Source organism: Gracilinanus agilis, chromosome 4 (assembly GCF_016433145.1).
Source record: "Gracilinanus agilis isolate LMUSP501 chromosome 4, AgileGrace, whole genome shotgun sequence".
Taxonomy (NCBI): Eukaryota; Metazoa; Chordata; class Mammalia; order Didelphimorphia; family Didelphidae; genus Gracilinanus; species Gracilinanus agilis.
This window is the reverse complement of record NC_058133.1, coordinates 449,639,411-449,664,206: the sequence shown is the minus strand read 5'-3', so window position 1 is coordinate 449,664,206 and position 24,796 is coordinate 449,639,411. Positions and strand designations below refer to the sequence as shown.

Here is a 24,796-nt window from a genome sequence, read left to right as displayed (position 1 = left end):
GAGACTTATTTCCCTCAACTTTAAAATCACAGAGTAAGACTAGTTAATACCTAAGGTCCAAACTTTCACCTCTAAATCAATTGTCATTACAATTCTTGGACCCCTCATTAAGCACCCAGATTACTGTTATGGATGGACTGAGCTGAGTAGAGGTAGTATGATTAATTCAACAGTATGAGATTCTTTCAAATAAATACTATAATTACATGCTTTTTAGAATTCAGCTAAAACATCATGATTAAAGTTTTTTCCCCTTTTTGAGATTGTGTATGTGTGTGGAAAAATTATGACTCTTAGGTATTCTATTTCTTTTCTTTATCCCTTTAAAAATTCACACTACATAGCACTTTGTTAGGGCAATGGTTTGGTGCCATCTAGTGAATTCCCAGATGTATCTTCCCATTTACATAGAGGTTCATGAGAATTAATATTTAACAGAAATATAAGTGGTGATTAGAAATTTGAGAGGAAAATCATTACTTTAAAAAAGACTTATCCTAAAAAAAAAGACTACTCCTTACTGCTCTGATTTGTGATCCTATCACTTCTATTTGTAGCTAGTAATCAAATATAGCAAATGTCCTAAATATTATGTATGATAATGGTCTTACTATTGTGGATAAGAGAAACAGTATTCTTATATTCAAATAAAACATTTATTATCATTTCCAAGTCAGCAAATCAATATATAGTAAATTCAAAAACCTGTCCAAATCTTATTTTTAACCTAAGGAAATTTGGAAATATAACCTCTTTATCTCTTCTATTTTTATGGCCATCTGTTTTTTTTTTCTTCTTTTACAATGGGGCTCCAATATGTCTTGCCAAGATATCTGATATTATATTGAGTTTAGCCACTCTATTCAGGAGTTTCTGGAACTCTCAGGAGAAGAAAGACATTTAAGAATCAACGAATTAAACAAGGATCAAAACTAACCAAAATATTCAAAAGGGATATTTGAGGAATCCACATTAAAGTATAAAAATGAGAATGAGTTCCTTTAATTCAACAATGTAAAGCAAAAGTTTTTATTTTGAAAAAATCTTTGAAAAGTGAAAACCTTACTCTACTCTTTCTTCCAAGACTATATGACTATGGTACAATGCAAATAGAATAGAAATCACAAAACTCAGTCTAAATACTGGCTCTGATATTTATTACCTCTATGGTCCTAGATAAGTTTCTTAGATCCTGATTTCCTCGAGTGTAAAGTGAATTGGGTAATGTTACAAACTTTGCATGGCAGGAAGATCACCACCTCTGAAGAATCTCCTGGCATTTTTGGACAGTTTTAGCTGTTGGGTAATTCTTCCACTTTCTGAACCTGAACTTACCTCTCTGAGGTTTTTATCCATTGGTTCTATCATTCTGCCTTCTGATCAATCAAAATAAGTCTCCTTCCATGTGATACCTTTTGGATCTTTTAATATAATCATCAAAATTCTTTTCTACTGAGTCTTCTCTTCTCTGGTCTAAAGCTTCCATGTTCTTTCAATAGATGCACATATGGTAGGAAGACAGATTTAGAATTTCTCTAACAAAACTTTTATGAGGAAATGGAGGGAAAGCAAAGAAAAGCATAGACCTAATCAAGTTTAAAATCTGACCACAGATTGTTTTGGCTGCAGTTCTGCTTACTGTAGCCACAACCTTCTTTCTTTTAAACTTTGATTTTAATAAGCATCTGCTAAATGTTCATCAGGAGAAGCAGAATTGCATAGGGCCAGAGAATCAGCCTCAGAGTAAGGAAGACATAATTTCAAATACTCTCTGTCACAAATTGACAATATGACCCTTATAAAGTTATTTAATTGCTTGGTGCCCTGAGCAACTCTCTAAGATGATAAGTTGCAAAGAAGGCATCTAGTTTCACTGATAGAACATCATAATCTATTTATTTTGGAGGGAGAATGACATAATGGGCACAGGGAACTACTTGATGAGAGATGTCCTTCTAAGTTCTTTATATGCATTATACACATTTTTCATTATGATAAGGAGGTGATCTAAGGATCTTGAAACTTATGCCAATGATGCAAAAGTTCTCATATGTTCTACCTTCCATGTTATAAAGACTTTGTGTATAGGTCCAGTGATGGACTTTGCAATCTAAGGGCCAACTTAGCTACAGCAGCAGGCCTGATCAATAGAACACTGTCTAAAAAATGATGCATTTTTGTAGTGATCAATAGACGAAACAAAACAAAATTATAAAATAGTTCTCGAATTCATGCAGCCATCTCTTACTCCTACAATGACAGTGGTAAAATAATAGAAAAGTGGGCAGAGAGCACAAAAAAAATCACACTTTTAAAATTTATATTGGGATGTTTATTCAATGATCATTGGGTTGTCACATCATTGTAAGAGCAGAACTACACCGTTTCTTGCTATAAATGAAGAAGTAAAGTTGCAAAAAGGACATTGAAGACATGGAAGATTGATTCTCTAGTTCCCCTCAGAGGGGCAAATAAGAAAGTCATGGGGAGTATTATCAAAGATTTGGAGTTAGAAGGTATCTCATAAGCTTTCTAATCCAACCCTTTTAATTTTCTAGATTAAAAAAAATCGAGGTCTAGAAAAGATAAGTGACTCTTTTTCAAATACTCAGGTAATAAGTATTATCAGCAAGATGTTAGAAAACCAGCTTCCAGATTTCCATGATAATGTTGTTTCTAGCATTAAGGGTATTTAGGAGGTACTTTGATAGAGAACTGGGCTTAGAATCAAGAAGGCTTATCTTCATGAGTTTAATACAGCTTTAGACAATAGCTGTGTGACCCTGGACAAGGCACTTTACCCTGTTTACCTCAGTTTCCTCATCTGACCTAGAAAAGGAAATGGCACAACAGTCCAGTATCTTTCTTTGCCAAGAAAATCTCACAACTAGGGGTGAGGGGTGGGGGTGATGTACCTGATGAACACTGAACATCATTATCATTATCATTATCATCAAATCATAATCTTTTAATATAAAGGAAATGAGCCTACCCTTTGATCCAGCCATACCACTGCTGGGTTTATACTCCAAAGAGATCATATGGAAAAAGACTTGTACAAAAATATTTATAGTCACATTCTTTGTGGTGGCAAAAATTAGAAAATGAAGGGATGTCCTTCAATTGGAGAATGGCTGAACAAAATGTGGTATCTGTTGATGATGGAATACTATTGTGCTCAAAGGAATTCCATGTGAACTGGAACGACCTCCAGGAATTGATGCAGAGTGAAAGGAGCAGAACCAGAAGAACCTTATACACAGAGATGGGTACATTATGGTACGATTGAATGTAATAGACTTGTCTACTCATAGCAATGCAGTGATCCAAGACATTTCTGAGGGTCTTATGAGAAAGAAAGCTATTCACATCCAGACAAAGAACTGTGGGTTGATGGGGATATGATTGGGATTGTAACGAAAAAGGGACTATGATATGATGCTAATGGAGGCTTGTACTTGGGCTTGTATTTGAGGGGCTCTGGGTGGTATCAGCTGGGTCATCAGGCAGAGAGGCTATCTCTTTAGAACAAGATAATTGGGATAGCCACAGATTGTGAGTTTCTGGCTAAAAGGTTTTATTCAGCCTCCCTGCTGTTATTCTAAGCTCCCTAGAGGGGAGGAGTAAAGAGCCCCTCCCTTCTGGAGAGCAACTCCCAGCTTACAGGAAGTGAAAGCTGGTTCACTTCCTGCCCAAGATGGATGCCTGGTTTAGTCCTCAAGAAATAAAGGAAAGTTATTCTTTCCCTCTTGAGCATTTGCCCTCGTAGTTGGTATAATGAATCACCAAAAGCTCTTTGTAGAAAAGCCAAAGGGGTTTATTAAAGCCAAGGGTAAGCTGAGGGAAAAGGGGTTAAGGTCTGGTAACTGCTGCTAAGGGAGAAGCTGGTGCTGGGGGAGGGTCACAGAAGATGGGAATCAGGCTGAGGGAACTGACCCCTCAGCCAGGGATAAATTCACTGCCCTGATGTAACAAGGTTTAGCAGATTACTAGATGAGGTGATGGCTTGGTTTAAGGTTGTCCCTGCCTGTCTATAGAAGCTAATTCTCACAATATCCACCCACCAAAAATACCCTCCACCCAGGGCCCAATGGGGAAATCCAGGTAATAGCAGGATGTCAAGGGAGAGATCAAGGGAAAGAGGCAAAGCCCAAAAGTCTAAAGCCAAAAAGCCAAAAGCCCAAAAGCCAAAGCCAAAAAGCCCAAAAGCAAAAGCCCCTACAGTTGGTTCTGCAAGAATATTTATATAACAGTTTTTGCCCATGAGATCCCCAGCTGGCTGGGTCAACATTCTGTTTTTTCAACTGTCAGGGTTGCTTCAGTTAGTTTTGCAAATGCAAGGGATTCTTGTAGCAACCCTGCATTACAAGATATAGGCTCTTAATGATCACCCTAGTGCAAATATCAATAATATGGAAATAGGTCTTGATCAACGACACATGTAAAACCCAGTGGAACTGCATGTTGGCTGTGGGAGGGGGTGACAGGAGCGGAGGGAAAGAACATGAATCATGTAACCATGGAAAATTTCCTTAATTAATCAATAAAAAAGAAAGAAATGAACCTCTACAGACATGGGAGCCCGAGAAAAATGAAAAATAAAGTGAAGGATAGTATGGTGATATATGCAATAGCCAAAGCAATTTTCTCATCTATAATTATCAGCGTTTAAATCATTTTCAAAAATCAGTAAAAGACAGCAAACTAACAGAGTATTCTATGGTCTAGCAGTCAATGTTTTACTTGATCAGTCTGCAGATCAACTTCCAGGAGAGGATAGGCACAACTGGATATATCATCCTTGCTCCCTCTCTCCATGTAAAAATTGCAGTCACTATATGAATTATCCACAATCAGTGAATAAAAGTCTCAAGAGATGTCACTTTAGAAACAGATTTCTGCTTCAGTTTTTCTGGTGAAACATAGACTGCATGTGAGGTCAACATGGTAGCTTGCTATAGAGCATTTCCAATTATTGCATACTAAGAATTGTTTTCCAATGAGAAATTTATTTTAAAATTCCAGAGGGAAGCTTGAATAGTCATGATCCCCGAAAATAGTATTCATTGCCTGGGTCTTATCTGATTCCCACTTCCAAATAGTCCCCATAACAGCAGTGACTAAGGATATTCTGCCTTTGGCTCAGGGTTTGGCTCTGCCGTTGCCTCTGTCTCCATTCAGAACAAGGACCCCAAGAGGTAGTTTAAACTATTTAAGTAGAACAGAACAACCCTAAAGATGGTAGGCTTCTGGTCTATTATTTATAAAATAATTAAGTATTTTCTTCATGTTATATCAGAAAGTAAATCCTTAAAATATTCATTGATTAAATGTTAGTGAACCATTGGTAACTTTTCAGAATTCCACTCTATTATTTATATTTTATCTATTAAAAATAACAAAGAAAATTACATAAAACCTTAAGTATAAACTCACTGATGAGTTTGAGTAGGATGAAAAAGGAGAGGAGACTTTTAATTAAAAGAATAATAAGGGCAGCTGGGTAGCTCAGTGGAGTGAGAGTCAGGCCTAGAGACAGGAAGTCCTAGGTTCAAACCCGGCCTCAGCCACTTCCAGCTGTGTGACCCTGGGCAAGTCACTTGACCCCCATTGCCCACCCTTACCACTCTTCCACCTATGAGAAAATACACCGAAGTTCAAGGGTTTAAAAAAAAAAGAATAATAACAAATTTTAAAAGGAATAATCATAGTGCCTAACTCACAGGGTTGTTGTACGGATACTTTGCAAACCTTAAGGGTCTACACAAGTGTCAGCTCTTATTATCATTATTAATATATCTTCAGTTAATAATACATACTAATTCAACTCAATTCAGCACTTATTACCTACTATGGGAAATGCACATTACTAAGTTGTTCAAAAAGATACAAAAATGTACAAGACACACTTTCTCAAGATCAGATATGTGCACCAGTAACTGATGGAAAAAAATTTAATTATAGATATAAACACTCGACTCAACCCATCCTCTTTTAATGGTCATAAAGTTATTTTAATTATCTAGTTCTATACATCCAGATTTTTATCTGGAAATCAGGGCCAGAGAGGAGAACCTGAATGAAACTAGAATGCAAAAAAAAAAAAAAAAAAAAAAAAGCATTAAGCTGTGAGTAGGAGATTCATCCATAGCAGTGGTGTGTGTGAGTAGGCATAGCAGGGGGTCCAGGGATAGGATGTAGTGAGATATGCAAAACAAGTATCAACCAGTTAAATAAACTTAGAAATCAGCAGGATTGGTAGTTGTTCTGCAGAACTGGCAGCTACAGTTAATGATTTAGACAAATCATCTTGTGCTGTGAGCAACCAGCTATTTCCAAGCCTGCTCTGCTTACCCAACAATGACCTGCCAAGGAACCTCAGTCAGTGCTGACAAAAAGTGTTAAGAAAAATGCAAAATGTTAGAAGAATTCTAAGGAAGAAATGGCCATTTCTCATAGAGTCTATCACCTAGTATATATTAAATTCAAGGAAACTAGAAAAAATGGTTTAAAAACATGCTAACGTAAGTAATTTCTTTTAATGATTACTTTTTGAAACTCGGTTACCCTGAGTTACTTTACTAGGGATGACCAAATTGACTAATTATCATGGAATGAATGGGTCAAAAACACAACACTTCCACATAGTTCTGTAGAATGTGCAACTCAAGATTCTTCCAGGAAGAAATTGATCCCTTGGGGAAAACAAGAGGGGGAAAAAATACTAATGTCAACCTTGTAACCCCTTGAGCAAAATATAAAAAATAATCAAAAAGCCAAACCGTTAAAATGTGAACTGTCTATCTCAATGTTTCATTTGTTTTATATATGTGATATTAATATGAAAAAGTCAAGATTATATCTAAATGTTTTCCTTTGTTCCTGCTTATACATTGTGAAAGACATAACACTTCTACATAGCATGGAAGGATGTACAACTCCAGATTCTGTCAGTAATAAACTGATTTCTTTTGGGAAAACACTAAGGGAAGATTGTACACCATGATGTATGTCATGCTAAGTAAACTAGTTCCTTTTCCTTGTTTTTAGAATCTGGTCACTTTACTTCTCAAGTCATGAGAAATATTAAGCTTTTTCCCTGTCGCAGTGAAGAAAGCAGGATTATTTGATGAAAGGAGTGAAAAACAAGACAGCAATAAAAGAGGACAAATACAGACAAGATGATACAGAAGGAGAATAAAAGAGAAATGAGATATCTTAAATTCTCTGGTAGATGGGCAATCTTTGGACACATTTGAAAAGTCTACATTTACAGCCACATACCTCTGGCTATAAATATGTTCACTATACAGATTTTATTTAAAAATCACTTCTTTAGTCTCACAATAAATATTTCAGGTTTCTTTTTTTTTTCTTAGACCCTTGCATTTTTTAAGGACTTTTTTTCCCCCTTTGAACTCCTTCCTGGATGGTACTATATATTTCCAGCCAAGTCATTACATTTTCACCTTTCAGCTTCTCCTAGCAATCCAATACTCTGTCATTGGATTAACTGGCACACTCTATAAAGTCACAGGTCTGAGACTGAAGATTTTTTTGCTTATTCTATACTATTCTTTCTAGACTTCTTTATCCTGCAAGAATTTTACCTCTGTTTCATCTACTCCAGAAAGGAAATTTCATGGAATTCTATTTCAGGAATGGCTTTCTCAGGAAATATTTATTCATCAACTGAAAATCAAGGTCATTGAGGACTTTTGGCTTTTTATACTGGCAGTTAATGGATAATAGGATGAGAGAAAATGGAAAATAAATTCTTACTGAAAAATATATTTTTGAATAAAGCACATCAGAAGAGATAGCTGCTGAACTAGCATAAGTCTCCTCTTTTCTTTTCCCAGAACATTCAACAATTTACTTTCAAGTCTTCTCAACCAAAAGTCGACTTTGTAACACCTTCAACAATGAAAATATAAATGTCTAGGTACCAAACTGTTAAAAATGTAAACTCCCTATCTCAAACCTCCATGTGTTTGCTATGTGTGGTATTTCTATGAAAAACCCATGCTTGTGTCTGAACATTTACCTTTTTGTCCTATTCTATGTCTGTGTGAATTGTTGACTATGTCCATGAAATGTATTTGTTTCTTCTCATTTCAGCATGTGGCAAGCTGATGAAAATCACAGGTCCCATTACAATCAAGACATCTGGAACCCGATTTGGAGCTTGGATGACAGATCCTTTAGCATCAGAAAAAAATAATCGAGTATGTTGTTGTCCCAAGTGTCTTTGTCTTTCTTTGGAATTTTCTTTATATTTTAGCTTCACAAAGATAAAATTTCTTCAGGGGTATACAGTCATCTAAGGAATATACACCTTCTTTGGCATATTTTACTTAATCTATGATACTAGCCCCTCAGAAGGAGGATGTCAAAATTATTGTGGTGCAATATTCCTCCCTAGAAATTCTCGGTATCATTGAATCTAATTTTCATTAGTCTTATTTGCATGAATAATCCTGAGAAACCATTGAAACTATATAGATTCTTTATATTTCTAAATTGTTTTTATTGAAGGAAAGGTTATCTAATATAGTAGAAAGTTGGATGTATTTGAAGTCAGAGTAACTAGGCTCAACACTTGGCTACACCACTTGTTCTTGTAAGTTATTTGGGACCTCGGTTTCCCTATATATAAAATGAAGGGGTTGGGCTGGATGACTTCCAAGGTCTCTTCCAGCTCTATACTTCATAATTAATTCTATAAGCTTCTATGAGCTTATGAAGTGAAGAAATAACAGAACTATAGGAGTCAGGCAACTCACTTTGCAAGTGAGAAAAAGCGATGTAATGAAAAGTGGTAGATTTTGAATCAGAGCATCTGGAAATGAAAACTGACCCTTCCCACTACTTTAATGACCTTGACCAAGATGTTTAAAACTAATAATCCTATGTTTTCTTACCTGTAAAATGAAAGGACTAGATTAGTTCACCTCTAAAGTATCTTTTAGCTTTCCAGGTGAATCCTTGAGGTAGCATTATGTTCATCAGAATTGAATTCTTCTTGTTCTTCCCTCTGATATTTTCATGAATTAAAAATGGCAAACCACCCTAATGGAATCTTGGTAGAATGTGATCTGAATTTTAGAAGTTAATATAATTTAACCCTTTGGAGACCTAACAAAAAGTGTTTAATTACTGAAATAAAAGGAAAAATAGAAGATATTATGGGACATTTTCTCCATGGATCATGAAGTTAGTTTTAAATTGATATTTGAATTGCCCAAGTGAAAATGATGACCTCTGGTATTTTAGATGTAATTTTATATGAAAGCCTATGAATCAGAGGACCTGGATTTAAGTTGTACCTCTGCCACTTATTGTTTGTGTGACTCTAGACAAATAAATTTCTAGGACCTCACATTTCTTATCTGGAAAATAAAGGTATTAGACTAGATGACTTCTGAAGTCTTTTCCAGTCCTAATGTATTATCCTAAGATTAGAACAGTGAACTATACGAAAACTATATGAAAAAGAATTTAGAATGACAACAAATTAGAGAGAAATTTATTATCAACTAATCAATTAAAATAGTGTCCGTATCAAATGAAATATTTGTGAAACAATTAGCATAGAACCTGATATATGCTAGATGCTTAAGATGTGCTTGTTCTCCTCCCCACACTTTTCTCCTATTCCCAAATTTGCACATTATAGTAAAATATTTTACTCTTTAATAGACTGATAACAAAGCAGGAGCAAGAGTAAGTCTATGTATCTAGATTTTCATATTGTAGGAGGAACATAATAAGTACATAAGAGAGTAAACTATTTACTATCTGTAAATGCCTTGGACAATTCTTTTAATTTTATTTTTTTTTGGATGAGAGTCAAGAATTGTGATTTCACTGCCATTAGAAAAAACACTTAGTAAAATGTGTAATTAGAATATTGTACTCTAAAGACTCCATCTCCCAGAATTCTTTTTCTCATCCCAAAATTCCTTTCCTCTCTCGCCACCATGAGGCGTCCTCACATTTTGCTTAGAAGTTGGCCATAACTCCACCTTTTCCCTCTCTTCTCTTCCAAACACAGCTGGGTTAGCTTTCTCTTTACTCCAGCTTTTTATTTTCCTTTACTTCAAATTCTTATTAATTAATCTTATTAAATATATTTGGAGATATTGTATATCAATTTTTAAGCTTACAAAAACAAAACTCTATGCCAGATGCAGATTATCAACTTTTTCTTGTAGAACTGTCAAGGACACTGAAAAGATCATATGACTTACCCAGGGTCACATAACCCAGAGGTGTCATAGGCAGGGCTTGAGTCCAATTCTTCTCAACTCCATGGCTGATTATTGACTGAGGCACAATATCTCTCAGATCCTTCTTATAACATAATTAAACTGAATGATTCTAAAAAAATTATATTAAGTAGGTACTACCTACAAGACTAGATACCAAAGATATACCAAATCAAAATTATTTCCTGCCCTTGAGGAGCTTATATTGTACGGCAGTAAGATAAAAGTAGTTCAGAGAATTAGATCTTAGGAAAGTTAAGAGAGCTGCCCAAGATAATACAGGTAGGTATAAGTTAAAGAATACAGGTTTCAAATACAAATCTTCTGACTTAAAGCCAGTATACAATCCATGCTGCCTTTGGTCAAAGTGCCTTTTGCTGAACTGATGTTTTATTTTTGTTTTTTGTTTTGTTTTGTATGTAGTTTTATTTTTACATTCTGCTAAAAACTTTTGTCAATTACACGTAAGAACAATTTTCAATAATTGTTTTCTGATATTTTGGCATCCAAATTCTCTCTCCCTTCTGTTTTCCCTCCCCAAGATGGCAAATATTGATAGTTATGTTTGTGCATGTTTTCTCTATTCTTCGGATATAAGCTGTTTGTGGGCAGGGATTATTTGTGTCTCCATAATAATGTGTAATAAATACATTTTAATAAAAATCAAAGCAAAAAAAGTAGTTCAGAGCAGGAAAATAATTTTATTTCCAAAATCTTCTAGACAAAAACAAATCCATATTCCTATCTGATGATTGTCATGTTTTTATATTGTTGGATGAGAATGCAAAGTTGAGTTGATCTTTTTTCACTCCCTACAGGTCTGGTACATGGATAGCTATACCAACAATAAGATTGTTCGTGAATATAAATCGATTGCAGACTTTGTCAGCGGAGCTGAATCAAGGACATACAACCTCCCTTTCAAATGGGCAGGGACTAACCACGTGGTCTACAACGGCTCCCTCTATTTCAACAAGTATCAGAGTAACATCATCATCAGGTACAGTTTCGACACGGGAAGGGTGCTCGCCCAGCGGAGCCTCGAGTACGCCGGCTTTCACAATGTCTACCCTTACACGTGGGGCGGCTTCTCGGACATCGACCTGATGGCTGACGAGATTGGACTGTGGGCGGTGTACGCGACCAATCAGAACGCAGGAAACATCGTCATCAGCCAGCTTAACCAGGACACCTTGGAGGTGACGAAGAGCTGGAGCACGGGCTATCCCAAGAGGAGCGCCGGGGAGTCCTTCATGATCTGTGGGACCTTATACGTCACCAACTCCCATCTCACCGGGGCCAAGGTTTATTACTCCTATTCCACCAAAACCTCCACGTACGAGTACACGGACATCCCCTTCCATAATCAATACTTTCACATATCCATGCTTGACTACAACGCCAGAGATAGAGCTCTCTATGCCTGGAACAATGGTCATCAGGTCCTGTTCAATGTCACCCTTTTCCATATTATTAAGACCGAAGATGACACATAAGCGTTGCTTTCTTTTTTAATTTTAAATTTTTTTTTATTTTTTCCAATTATCTTAATGGTGTCATTTGTGATAAACTCTATAGCATCTCATGGTTGTTTGTTTTATTTTTTTTTCTGTAGTATGTGTTTTTTTTTCATCATTTGCCAAAAAGCATTTTATACTATAGTGTGTCACAAAAACACCCGACTGTCCTAAGATGACTCATTGGAAATGCATCTTAATTATTGGATCTGCAAGGCCTATCATGACCTTGTGTGGAAAGCACTGGAGAGAGTTTGAGTGGCTAAAGTCATAGTTTTCAAAACATTAATGATCTGCCTTATATTTGAGTCAGAGACTAATGGTGGCTTAAATGCATGAATGTCTTTTTTTACTTCTGTCCTTTTTTTAATCTGTCAATTTGTTGCTCCACATCAGGAATATTTTGGTAGTAATTGGAAGTGAAAAGCGCACTTTCCCCCCATCCCCCATTTATTTCTTAAAAGACACACCCACACACAAAGATTCAAGGATCTGATTTACTTGGAAAAAGTAATGTCTCTCATTTTGCTGTTATCTAATTCTCTGATGAGGTGCTGTAAAGTACATTTTTAAACCTCTTGCTAACATTTTATTGGCAATATGTATTTCTACCATTGTAACCACCATTGTGCAATTGTATCTCTTCACTTCTGTGAAAGTAAACCAAGTACTATTTTTTATAAAATACATTGAAGTTGAATCTGTGTTGACTATGGATGGGTTTGGAAATATAGTCAAGAAAGGATTCAGTAAGAATTATAAAACCTCAAAAAGATAATGAAAAACTTCCTTTTCCATTCATTTAATTCAAATGGATTTAGCATGAATCACCTAATTATGTAACACATATAAGGCAGTAGGGATACAGTTTAAAAAAAATGAAAAGCCATCCCTACTCGCAAATGGCTTATATTCTCCTGGAGGAATACATGCTGTACACAGATAATATACAAGTGATCTCAAAGCACTATTTTTACCTTCCCTGTGCATGATGGACAACTAACATCTAAGAATGAAAAAAGTAGCTCAGTATAGCTGGTCTGATGCAACTATTCACTGTAGTTGTTTGCAGAGGCTGCCAACTCCCCAAATCAGATACCAAAATTAATCATCCCATCATATCTCAGGCAATAGGAAAGTTTGCACATTATGGACAAATATTTTCCTTTTTAAATGACTGATAACAAAGCAGACGCAAGAATAAGTTCATGTTATCTGGATTTTCATGCTGTGAAAGGAACATAAGAAAATTGCCCTTGTAAATGACTCAAAATATTCTCTAGAAACATAATATGAGGACCAGAAAGCTATGCAGTAGGCGGGTACAAAAAAAAAGCGAAGTCTTGCTTATTATCTGGGGGTTTCAAATGTTTACGTGTCCTATAGAGATTCTAAGTGGTAGCTTACCACCTGCTTATCTGACATAGTTCATTGTTCTGGGTTGTTTTTTTAACCCATTGTTTTTAGTAAGTGAATTTACCCCTTGCAAAATGCTACTTTCCTTTGCTAAAACACATAATGTATAATTAGTATAAAGAGAATAATTAAATTTTAACCATAACTCTCCAAATTTGAAGATCGTTGAATCATTAAAATTTGGAATCAGCAGGGATCTTTGAGCACATTTTACTCAGTTCATATCTGAATAACAATCTCCTCTATAACACATCTGACAGGTAGGCATTTATCCTTCATTGGAAGATCGACCTTGAGGGGGAAACTGCTATTTTTAAAGGCAGATCCTTTATTCTACTTTATGATAGATTTTATTGTGAGGATCCTCTTTCAATTTCCGCACATTGATCCTAGTTATATCTTTTCAGACCAAGCAGAAAAAGTCTAATACTCTTTTCAGCTGCCAGCCCTACAAGTACTTTAAGATAAGTACTACCATAAGATAACTTCCCCGTGATCATTAATCAATTTTTAAAAATACAGTTTTGGAAAATTTATATGTACTGCCAATGGCAGAGAGGAGATATTTAGTTTAGCCTTTTATCTTACAGTTTAAAAATATATTAATGATGTGTAAGATTCAGGAAAAAAACATAATGCCATATTTACACTGATAAATGATGAAAGTCTTGCAAAGTATTGAAAACATAAATGTAATGTTGAAAGTTAACAGCTCAAACTAAACTCAAATTTCATCTGCAAAAATAATGACATTTAATGACATTGGAAATTACAAGCGTAAATCATTCATACTTCTATTGAACTAGTTTTTCATTCCTTAATGAAAATGGCATCCATATTTACATAAAGTAGCAAAATTTCAGTATGTAATCTATAGTTTTTAATTTGGAAAATTTTTGATTGCTTGTATTGAAAACTATTGCCCTCTATAATAGAGAAGATAGTGACTTCTCCTTCAAGATATTTATCCTTAATAATATAGGTAGCAACAGTCGAAAAATCTTGAAAGATTCAAACAACCAAGACATTTATTGCTTATCATAATAATAAAAAAACACAATACCAGATACAGATGATTTGGACTTATAAGTCTTTGTGTGAGGAAGGTAAAAAGCTACATCGATTTCTGAAGCAATAGATTTCTAAATGAATGACTTCAATTAGATACATGATTTTTCATTTCCTTTTCCAGAATGGTTATCATGTGGTACATTCAACTCCAAGGTGATTGCTGTTTATTTGCCAGTTATACAGCTCTTGAAGTACTTCAGGTTCTCAGTATAAGATTTCTTCATTGTTATACTGATTGGGGATAGAATGAGTTCCAATGTGATTTGTATTAAATACTTACAAATAGAAATTCAATTTTTCTCAATAAATGATGATAAGCACCTAAGATAAAAGGCAACTTACCCCAAAACCTGGTACTTTCAAATCTTCAACCAAGAAGAGAATGAGTAGGCATTTCTGAAAGCTGGACTGATGGAAATGGATGTATAAAAATATTTAACATTTTCACAGCATTTGAAGGTAGGTAAAGCATTGTATATGTATGTTTAGATGGATATGTAGATTACTTCATTTGCTCTTCAAAGTAACTCTGTATATTATCAGCATTTTATAGCTGGTAGAGATGATGTGTTCATGACCACCTATACTACCCAATACTCCAGATTCAGAACTTGATCCATTGTGCCACACTAATCAGTGAGACAGCAAAATCAGGTAACTCATAGACTAGAGTGAATCCTTTTAAATCTCTATGCACTGATGTCCCCGTTGATATGAATCAAATTAGCTATATGATTGGTAATTGTTGATGTTATAATAAAATATGTAGCCATAGCCTAGGAAACAACAATCGTATTTAATATCTTTTAAAAATTTATATTAAGTGATTTAAATTTAACAAATTCAATTTAATAATTTAAAAAATATTTATAATCCCTATCATTTTATTGTTATAAAGAGGTGGTATCAAACTCAAATAGAAATGGGGATGGCACTAAAACCTATAAGAGGACCCCTGTGGATCTCATCTTGACTTAGAAGACCATGTAATATTATCTATGTCCCATTATATTTTTATCTATTTTCTTAAACGTTTTTGTATTATAATTTAATCTTTTGGGGGCAACTGTCAAGAGTGTTGTTGGCAATGCAGGGTTACACATTTGAAATCTTTGATATAAAGGATTCCTGGATGAAAGAACCTCTTCTATTAATTTAGGTTGATACTTCATCTGAAACTGATAGTTGTAGAAAATTACCCAGAGCACTGTAAGGTTAGATGACTTGCTCAGGACTGTACAGTCAATATGTATCAAAAACAGTAGTTGAACTGACTCTAAGGCTAGTTTTTTGTCTTATCTTGCCATTCATATAGCACTTCAAAGTGGGGAAAGTACTTTAAGCATCTGTTTTGAGGTTCATTACAACCTTGTGAGATAAGGACTAGTTTTATTCCTATTTTATATTTTTATATTTATCTATAGATTTTATCCCTACTTAATAGTTGAGGAAACTAAGATCACAAAGATCACATGTTTTGCCCAAGTTTACATAATGATTAAGAGCAAAAGATGGGATTAAACCTATATATTCTCAGGGACACCTAGGTAGCTCAGTAGATAGAGAGCCAGGCCTGGAGAAGAGAGGTCCTAGGTTAAAATTTGACCTTCCTAGCTGTGTGACCGTGGGCAAGTCACTAAACCTCAGTTGGCTAGCCCTTACCACTCTATTGCCTTGAAAGTGAGATCCATTATTAATTCTAAGAGGAGGCAACAGTTTTTTTTAAAAAAAAGACTATATCTTCTTATCCAAGAGACAATGGAACAATGATTCTGATGATTATTCTGGGTATGGTGACTTATCAATTCACAAAAAATATATCCCTGAAATAGGTTTTTCTTCACCAAGATGGAAATAAAATGACAGTACCTTAAAATCAGTATGGGAAAAGACAAAGTTATTAGAATAACCCAAGATCCTTTAAAGCAAAGTTCATATGTATTCCTATAAATCAATCTTTTCATTTAATCAGATAGCATCCAATTTCTCTCAATTATAATATTAATGACATCCTTGATGACAAATCCATATTTGTTTTCTTTTAATAAGAAGAAAAGATGACAATGTCTTTCTGGTTCTCTTTCCCAGAGGCAGCAAAAGAGATCTGCTCTGGTGGCCAGAAATATTAGGGTTCAAGGTCCTCATCTATCAAATACTGGCTACATGACTAAACAAGTAACATGACTTCTCAGAGCTATTAGGAAACTCTCTTAGGCTGTAAACTACAGAGAAGATACCAACTTGCATTAGGATCGGGAATCATCTCATCCTAGAATTATCTTTCAGAAAGAAATCGAAGTCCGAATCTTTATCCTTTCTTTCCTATGAAATAAAAACTGAAAGTCATCATTAACCACCTAACTTATAGAATAGAAATAGTATACATGGTCTAACCTAGTGATGGGAAAACTTTTTAAAGAGGGGGCCAAAGGAAGGAAATGCTCATCTATCAGTCTGTTTCTATGGCAACTCTTTTGAAGTTTCATTGTACTGTATCCTACTCATTGTATTCGTCAGATTAGGAATAATGTAGTGCTGCTGGATAGAACATTTCAGGGGTCCACATCTGGACTGTATGTTTGCCCATCGCGGGCTGTAGTTTGCCCATCATCACTGGTCTAACCAAAAGATTCTTTTATAATTTAGAAAAGTTAACTCAAAGTTTTTATTTTTGTTCCTTAAAATAAATAGCATTTTGATAGAAGTAAATTTTATATTTACTATTACTAATAGTTACTAATAACTAGCATTCAAATATTGCTCTAGTGTTTGCAAAGCGGTTTATATATGCTAACTCACTGAATCTTCACAATTGCTCCATGAGATAGATAGATGCTCTCATTATCTCTCTTTTTCTGATAAAGAAACAAGGCTATAAAAAGTACTTTTCCCACTTTGAAGTGCTATATGAATGACAAGATAAGAAGGAAAACTATCCTTAGAGTCAGTTTGCCCAGACTCACATATTTAGTAAAATGTATGAGATCAATATCTGAACTCAGGTTTTTTCCTGATTTCAACCCCTGTCTTTCCATTCCATTAACTAACTGCATACTAAAATCTCTTCCTTTTGTCCACTTTGAAGGATAGGTTTTAAAATAAAACTTCCCTGGCTAACTTGGAGCTCAAAAACATCAAATTGTCCTTTCAAGAATCCTGACATGAATGTGAGTCACGGCAAACTCGAAATCTGTTATTGAAGAGAGACCCACCATGTCTACCATTCCAATTCCAAGCTGCCTGCTTATGATATGGTTATACTTGAAGTCAGAACATCTGAAAGCGGTGTTCAGCTGACTTCTGGAAGTGTGTATGATTCATTCTCATAATTAACTAGACATCTAATATCCCTAATACATGTTTTAATAGCACTGTCATAGACTGAGTTCATTTCATCTTTTCTATCACAGCCAGCTAAGTATACCATGGAAAGAGCTACGAGAGGGGAGTCTCCTGACACCCTGGATATACTGAACCATTTATGGTAATGAATTAAAAGTATGGTGGGACAGAATGATACGATACCTTAAATACTGGCTGCTGACAATTGGGAAAATTCATTTCCATACAGAACTGGAGGTGCTAAATATCATTTAGCTCATCAGGGAATGCAAATTCATGGTACGAAAGCTTTGTTCTAACAGTTGTCTACATCCAACTGAAATCTGGTAGATAATAATTTCTTATGGTCAGTAATTATGGAGAATAGGATTGGGATTCAACAAAATGAGGTGTTCTGAATTAATGTGAGCTCTGTTTGGGGAAGTAGAGTATGATATAAACTGTAAGCATGTGGTAAAAATTGAACTCTCTAGTGCCCAAAGTTCGAAGCAATAGGAATAATGGCTGTTGTGCTGGAGTCGGAGTGAGGAAGAATTGGGGCAAATGACCACTTCCATGAAATCATTTGACTTCTCTGTGCCTTAGACAATGCTCTAGTTCAGGTGTCGGCAAACTTTTTTGGCCATGAGAGCCATAAATGCCACATTTTTTAAAATGTAATTTCGTGAGAGCCCTACAGTGCTCACAGTGCAGCTCCTGTAACAGCGCCTGAAAAAAAATTGACTTTATGGCTCCTGCAGAAAGAGCCATATCTGGCCCTCAAAAGAGCCAGATATGGCTTGAGAGCCATACGTTGCTGACCCCTGCTCTAGATCAACAGTTCTTAATCTGTGTGCGTGTGTGTGTGTGTGTGTGTGTGTGTGTGTGTGTGTGTAATATACCCCTTTGGAAACCAGATAAGCTCAATGTACCCTCATAGAATAATAATTTAAATGCATAAATGTGTTGTATTATAAATTGAAGTAGAGTTATCATCATCATAAAAATTTTCAAATAAAAGCCAGTTTACAGATTCTCCCCTTCTAACTCCAGGTTAAGCACATCTATTTCCTAGAAATTTATTTTCTGAAATATATACAGGTTGTGTTCTGCCTTGGTAGAAGAGGTTGCTGCAAGAGTAGTCCTCAAAGTTACCCCAGATCACACTGATCTTTTCGGTATTCATGTCCTATGAAGAAGATTCTTGACATTTGAAGTCCCCTAGAGATTTTTTTTAAGTGTGTGTTCTACTTCAGTCTTTTTAGCCTAACAAAAAAAAACATACTTTACTAAGTCAATTTGATCTGAAGTTGGGAATTATGAAAAATACAACTTACAACTTATCCTTTTAATAATTAATCAGATATTTTTCATATGGATGGATTTTTCCTGTCTAATGTTCATCCAAAAATATGAGTTTCATTCCTCCAAAAATACAAGATCAAAATAGCTAGCCAATATCTCACCTTCATGTTTCTGTTAACAGAAACTTTTTTTAGAAAAGGAAGGTATTACTATACCTGATAAGCATATAATATTCTAAGCTTTTGTAATTGTATGTGTGTGTATGTGTGTGAGTAACTTTGCAAAGAATGTGAGTCAAGTTTGGTCAGGACACCTTGGGGGAAATTTTCCACTGGCCTTTCCCAAGACCATGATAAATGGGAATGTCAGCATTTCGAGCCTATTTTATGCACACCTGTGATTTTACATAGTATTCCTCTTAGAACTCCAGATCTAATCTGGGATAGACTAGATTAACATTAAAGAATTAGATATTGGCATAAGAGAATTCTCATGGGGAAAAAAATAGGATACTGGCAGGATGGCTAGGCAGCAGACCTTTGAATCAAGAATTACCTGGGTTCCAATCATTTTCAAATCACTTAAATTTGAAGTGCCCCCCCCAGCAACTATTTAAGACTATAAATGACACAAAGGAATATACAATCTGTAGAAACTGTGATGATGATGATGAAGAAATCATATGGCTAGACTCCTCACAGAGAAAAAAAAACAGTGTCCTGGCAAATATGTAAAATCTTCCAACTTGGTACATTCTATGTTTCCATGCTTAATGCTAGAATATAGTAAAAGGTGCTCAATGACATTTTAAGGAGACAATTACACAAGTACTGTAAAAGAATAGGTCAATACCATTCAAAATGGCAATGCTATCTTATTCACAGCAAATGTGTAGTATATATTTGAAACAATGTATGTCACTGAACATTTCTAGAAAAAGAAATGTGATGCATCGTAGGTTTTACAATGTCATAGAAATTCCATTAAAGAAAAAAAATGTCCTGAACCTTAAAGGTTGGAGTTCATTAAACTAATCCTGTTGTTGCTAAGTTATGAAATCAAGTCTTCAACTCTCAAGTGATTCATCAAATGAGATATATTGATTTGGGGATTTAGGAGCTACTTTAGGAACTTTTGTTTGAGATTGTAACAAATGGGAAGGACATTCAAGAGATAATAATGACTGTCATTTATATAATGCTTTAAAGTCTATAAAGCATTTTATAAATATAATATCACTTAAAGCTCACATCTATTCTGTAAGGTAGGAATTGTTGGTATTATTTTTCCTATTTTAGAGTATAAGGATGATATTAGAAAATAAGTATTATTTTATTAGCTTAGAGATAGGAAGTAGAGAAGCTGGCTTGAGAAAGAATTGGAACAACAATTTACAACAGATGAATAAATTGAGACAGAAAAGTTAAGTGACTAATACGTACTATTGCTGGCATTTGAACCCAGATTTCCTTGACTTTGTGTCTTGTGAACCTCTATGCCATACTGTCTCTAAATAGGTGACCATCATATTTTTCAAATATATTTAATCTTTCTCTTTCTGTCAGTGAATATCAGTGTACTCCAATATTGTTTTATCTCACTCAGTAATATTCTTAGATCCTATTAATCTTTCAGAATATCAGCTTGCTTCAATTGAAAAAAAGTCAGGTTTCATAGTTTTAGCTGTTTTTTCTATGATGCAGCTTGTAAAAATAAGAGATTTTCCCCCCTTCCCTTTAATAGCTGTCTGAAAAGGGGACACTTGGAGGCTTTCAGTATTTAGAATAGAATCAGTAAAGGTATTGTAGACGAGGCAACCTCAGGGGTCTGTTTTCACCATGGTTCAGGAACCTAGGACTTATCCCTATGAAGCCTGGTCTCTATCTTGCTGAACTTCAGAAGTAGTCTTTTAAAATTCTGTGCCAGTCTTTTGGCATAACCATTAGATACTGACTGGTGCTGAGCAGATGGGACGTGCCCCCATCAAATTTAATTCCAAACTTCTGAAATTAGCTGCTGTAGAATCCCTGAAGCAACAAAGGTGCCTAGACTGTTTCTTTATCTTAGAAATGATTGCATTTGACATATACAATCTCTTGAAAAAGAAAATAAATAAAAAGTACTTTTTTGGTTTTGTGTCTATTTTTTTAAAAATCTACAGGAATCCTTGCAATGTGAATTTCATTAGATATTGAATTGAGGCTGCTTCCAGCATGGGATAGATTTTTTATTTTTAATCTTAGATTGATTATACATACTCCCAGGCTCTTATTTCATTTTGAAACTCAAATAATGAATATAAATATTTTTTTTCTTTCTCTTCAAGGTTTTCATTCGCTCACATTAGCAATTGATCCTGAAATATAGTTTATGTACTGAAAATAGCAGCTAGGTGGAGCAGTGGGTAAAGTGCTTTGCCCATGGGTCAGGAAGACTCATTTCCTAAATTCAAATCTGGCTTCAAACTCTTAATAGCCAGGTGACCCTGGGCAAGTCACTTAATCCTGTTTGTCTCAATTTTCTCTTCTGTAAAATGAGCTGGAGAAAGAAATGGCAAACCACTCCAATATCTTTACTAAGAAAACCCCAAATAGGGTCACCAAGAGTCAGACATGGCTGAAAATAACTGAACAACAAAAACATCATTGAAAATGGAGGTCATATTTTCCTGTACTGGGGGACTTTCTTACATTGGCATGCTGATGGAGTTTCTTTGATCTTATCTGTAAGTATTCCTTCCAATAATTTAAATTACAGCCCTGTTATTCTGTGGAAATCTTTATTTTACTATAAATCCTCCAGAGAGAAATTACAAAGAAAATTGATGGGCTTCACATTTCCTTTTATATCTCAAGCATACTAGTGTATCAAATAGCATTTTTTGTATTTTCATTCTCAAAGTGACTCTCCCACTTTTTTTATCTAGACATATCATCTGTGGTGTCTTTATTCTATTACTTACAAGTATTTTTTCTTTTAACCTCATATAACTTTCTATTTAGATACCTTATATTTTGATAGTGCTTTATACTCTTCAAAGAGCTTTCTTGTCTTTCCTTAGTTTATCCTCTTGCTTAGATATCTTATTATGGTGGAGAGGTGACCTTGCTATCTTAAAACTTGTGCCGATGGAGAGTAAGCTCTGGTAAGTTCTATCATGATGGGTGCCAAGAATGTCTTGAAATCAGACTGAGTCTTCATTCTAAGGACTAAACAAGTTCATCATCAGGAAGCTCGCCACTTAGTTTTGAGATATCAGGTGTTATCAAACTCCATTTTTTTCAAACAAGCAAGATGAGAGGCAAAGAATTTCAATGACTTACCCAAGGTCACACAAATAGTATTAGAAGTAAGGTTCTCCAAGAACCTAGTTTAGGGTTCTTCAAGAACCTGCTTCAAAGCTCTGTAAACACTGCTATGTCAGGAAAAATAATAAATTAATACATTCAACAGGTGAAAGATTGGGAACACAAATAAAATTTCAGTGGCTTTATAAACACAGTGTATTCTACAATCTATCTAAAGAAACAGCCTAACTTTTGATTCCATTGTTCTATGCGGAGAAAAATTATTTGTCTCTTATCATGTCAAAATTGCTCATCAACAAACTTTTGAGAAAGCAAAACTACATTTCATTTACTCTAAAAGAATCAGTTAGGCTTTTTATAATTCATTCTTTCCCATTCAGGAATCTAGTATACCAGAAGAGTAAATTGTAAGGATTTGTATAATCCCTATTCATCAGTATTATTTTTCTCCAAACATATTCTGTAAAGAAAATAAAGTTAGATGTTCCTCCCACGTAATTCCTTCCCTCACTATCTTCTTTCCTTCTGACTTTAAACAACATTCAAATTGTCTACACAGGGTTTCTCTAAGTCCTAGATCCTATGTTTAAAGTTGCAAGGTACTTAGAAGCAATACCCCTCATTTTGTAGATGAGAATTGAAACACAGAGAACTAGATCACACAACCTGAGATGGAATTTGAACCCAAGCCTTCCCTATTCCAGTTAGACAAAGGTTTAATTAAAAGGAGCAATCTGTATCCCTGAGTGGTCAGTTGCTAGAGATCTTGATTCTCCACTCTTTGTGAGGCCGGGAAGCCCCATTCCTCCCTTTCCTCTGGCTGGAACCTCCCGTGTTCCTCATCACTACCTTGCTTTCTATCAATAATTACTAAACAAAAGAAGAAATAATAGGCAACCTAGATTTTTTTTAAACCCTTGTATTTTGGTGTATTGTCTCATAGGTGGAAGAGTGGTAAGGGTGGGCAATGGGGGTCAAGTGACTTGCCCAGGGTCACACAGCTGGGAAGTGGCTGAGGCCGGGTTTGAACCCAGGACCCCCTGTCTCTAGGCCTGACTCTCACTCCACTGAGCTACCCAGCTGCCCCCTGGCAACCTAGATTTAAAGGAACAACTAATCACCATTTATATTTGGATGGGCCACTGTTCTTTTTCAAATCCAAGTGAGACTTAAAATATTGTCAGTTGTTTTATATAAAGACTTAGATTTCTATAAGGCTTCATAAATTTGTCTTTGCTAAGTTTCAGGGAGGGAAATAAGAAAAACATGAAAAATTATCAAAGTAAACACTTTAATAAGTATTTTTAAATTACTCCTTATAGAAAAGTATATGTTACCTGACAAACAGTAGATAGTTGGGGTTTTTTTCCATTTAAATGACTTCAGACATCATGTATCTTGTTTTCTTGGTTCTTCTGCCTTTCCTTTATACCAATTTATAGAAATCTTCCTATATTTCTTTCTTTTCAGAATATCATTTCTTACAGCAGAGTAATATCTTTTTATGGTACTATATATACTAATTTGTTTTGCCAACCCCCAAATTATGTATATTCATTTTGTTTTCAGTTCTCAGATAGATAGATATGCAGGCAGGCAGGCAAACATACAGATAGATAGACAGGCATAGATAGATAGATAGATAGATAGATAGATAGATAGATAGATAGATAGATAGATAGATAGATTTTTCCAGTGTCCTCATTTTACAGATGATAGAATTGAAGCCCGGAGAGATTAAGTAATTTTTCTAATGTCAAATAAATATTACTTGACTCAATAATATTATAGAATACAGAATATCTTTAGTCAAGATATTTTTGAATGTTGTTTCTGTCCTCCAAAGATGATGATCTCTCCCAGCTTTTTTTCATCTGCAAATTAGATGTGTGTTGTTTATTCATTTTATCATACCTTCCTGGCACAGTGGGTAGACTATTAAATCTGGATCAGGAAGAACTGATTTCTAATGTGCCGTCAGACAATTCAAGCAGGGTGACCCCTGATCAAGTCACTCAACCGCCATATGCCTCAGTTTCTTTATCTGTAAAATGGGGATAATAATAGCAATTAATCTCAGGGTTGTTGCAAAGATTAAGTGACATAATAATTATAAAGTGCTTAGCTCAGTGCCTGGCCTGAGGTAAGAACTTTGTAAATATTGGCTATTATTGTTATCAATTGAGTACAATAAATATTTGTTAAATATCAAGCACTGTGATAAGTGATAGGATTACAAAAATAGGCAAAAGACAGTCCCTGCCTTCAAGGAGCTTACAATCTAAAGGGAGACAAGTGAAAACTTGGTAAATTCTATACAGGATAAATAGGAAAGAATTAAAAGTGAGAAATTATTGTTATTATTATTATTATCCAAATTATTGTTTTAAGGAAAAGGTGGAAATGAGTAGTTACTTGCTCCTCTAAGTATCAACGTCCCTCTTCTTTTCAAAGGACCTGATATTATTTACTAAATGTTCTTTTTTCCTTTTCTCCTTTGGGGAATCCATCTTGTTTCCATCTCCCAACCTCTGACATTTCAAGCTTCCTCTTTGCCACTTCATGTCCTTGTTTTCCTTTGTTTTCC

The 24,796-nt window shown here is 35.0% G+C and overlaps 1 protein-coding gene across 2 annotated transcripts in view; it reads left to right on the top strand.

The window, feature by feature from the left end:
* OLFM3 (olfactomedin 3) overlaps positions 1 to 11,767 on the top strand; it is a 66,246-nt gene extending 54,479 nt beyond the window's left edge. For both annotated transcript variants that reach the window (XM_044675893.1, XM_044675892.1), the window contains 2 exons: positions 8,122 to 8,228; positions 11,090 to 11,767. In XM_044675893.1, coding sequence (XP_044531828.1) covers positions 8,122 to 8,228; positions 11,090 to 11,767 — 785 coding nt within the window. The remainder of the gene's footprint in view (positions 1 to 8,121; positions 8,229 to 11,089) is intronic.
* Positions 11,768 to 24,796: the final 13,029 nt, after the last annotated feature.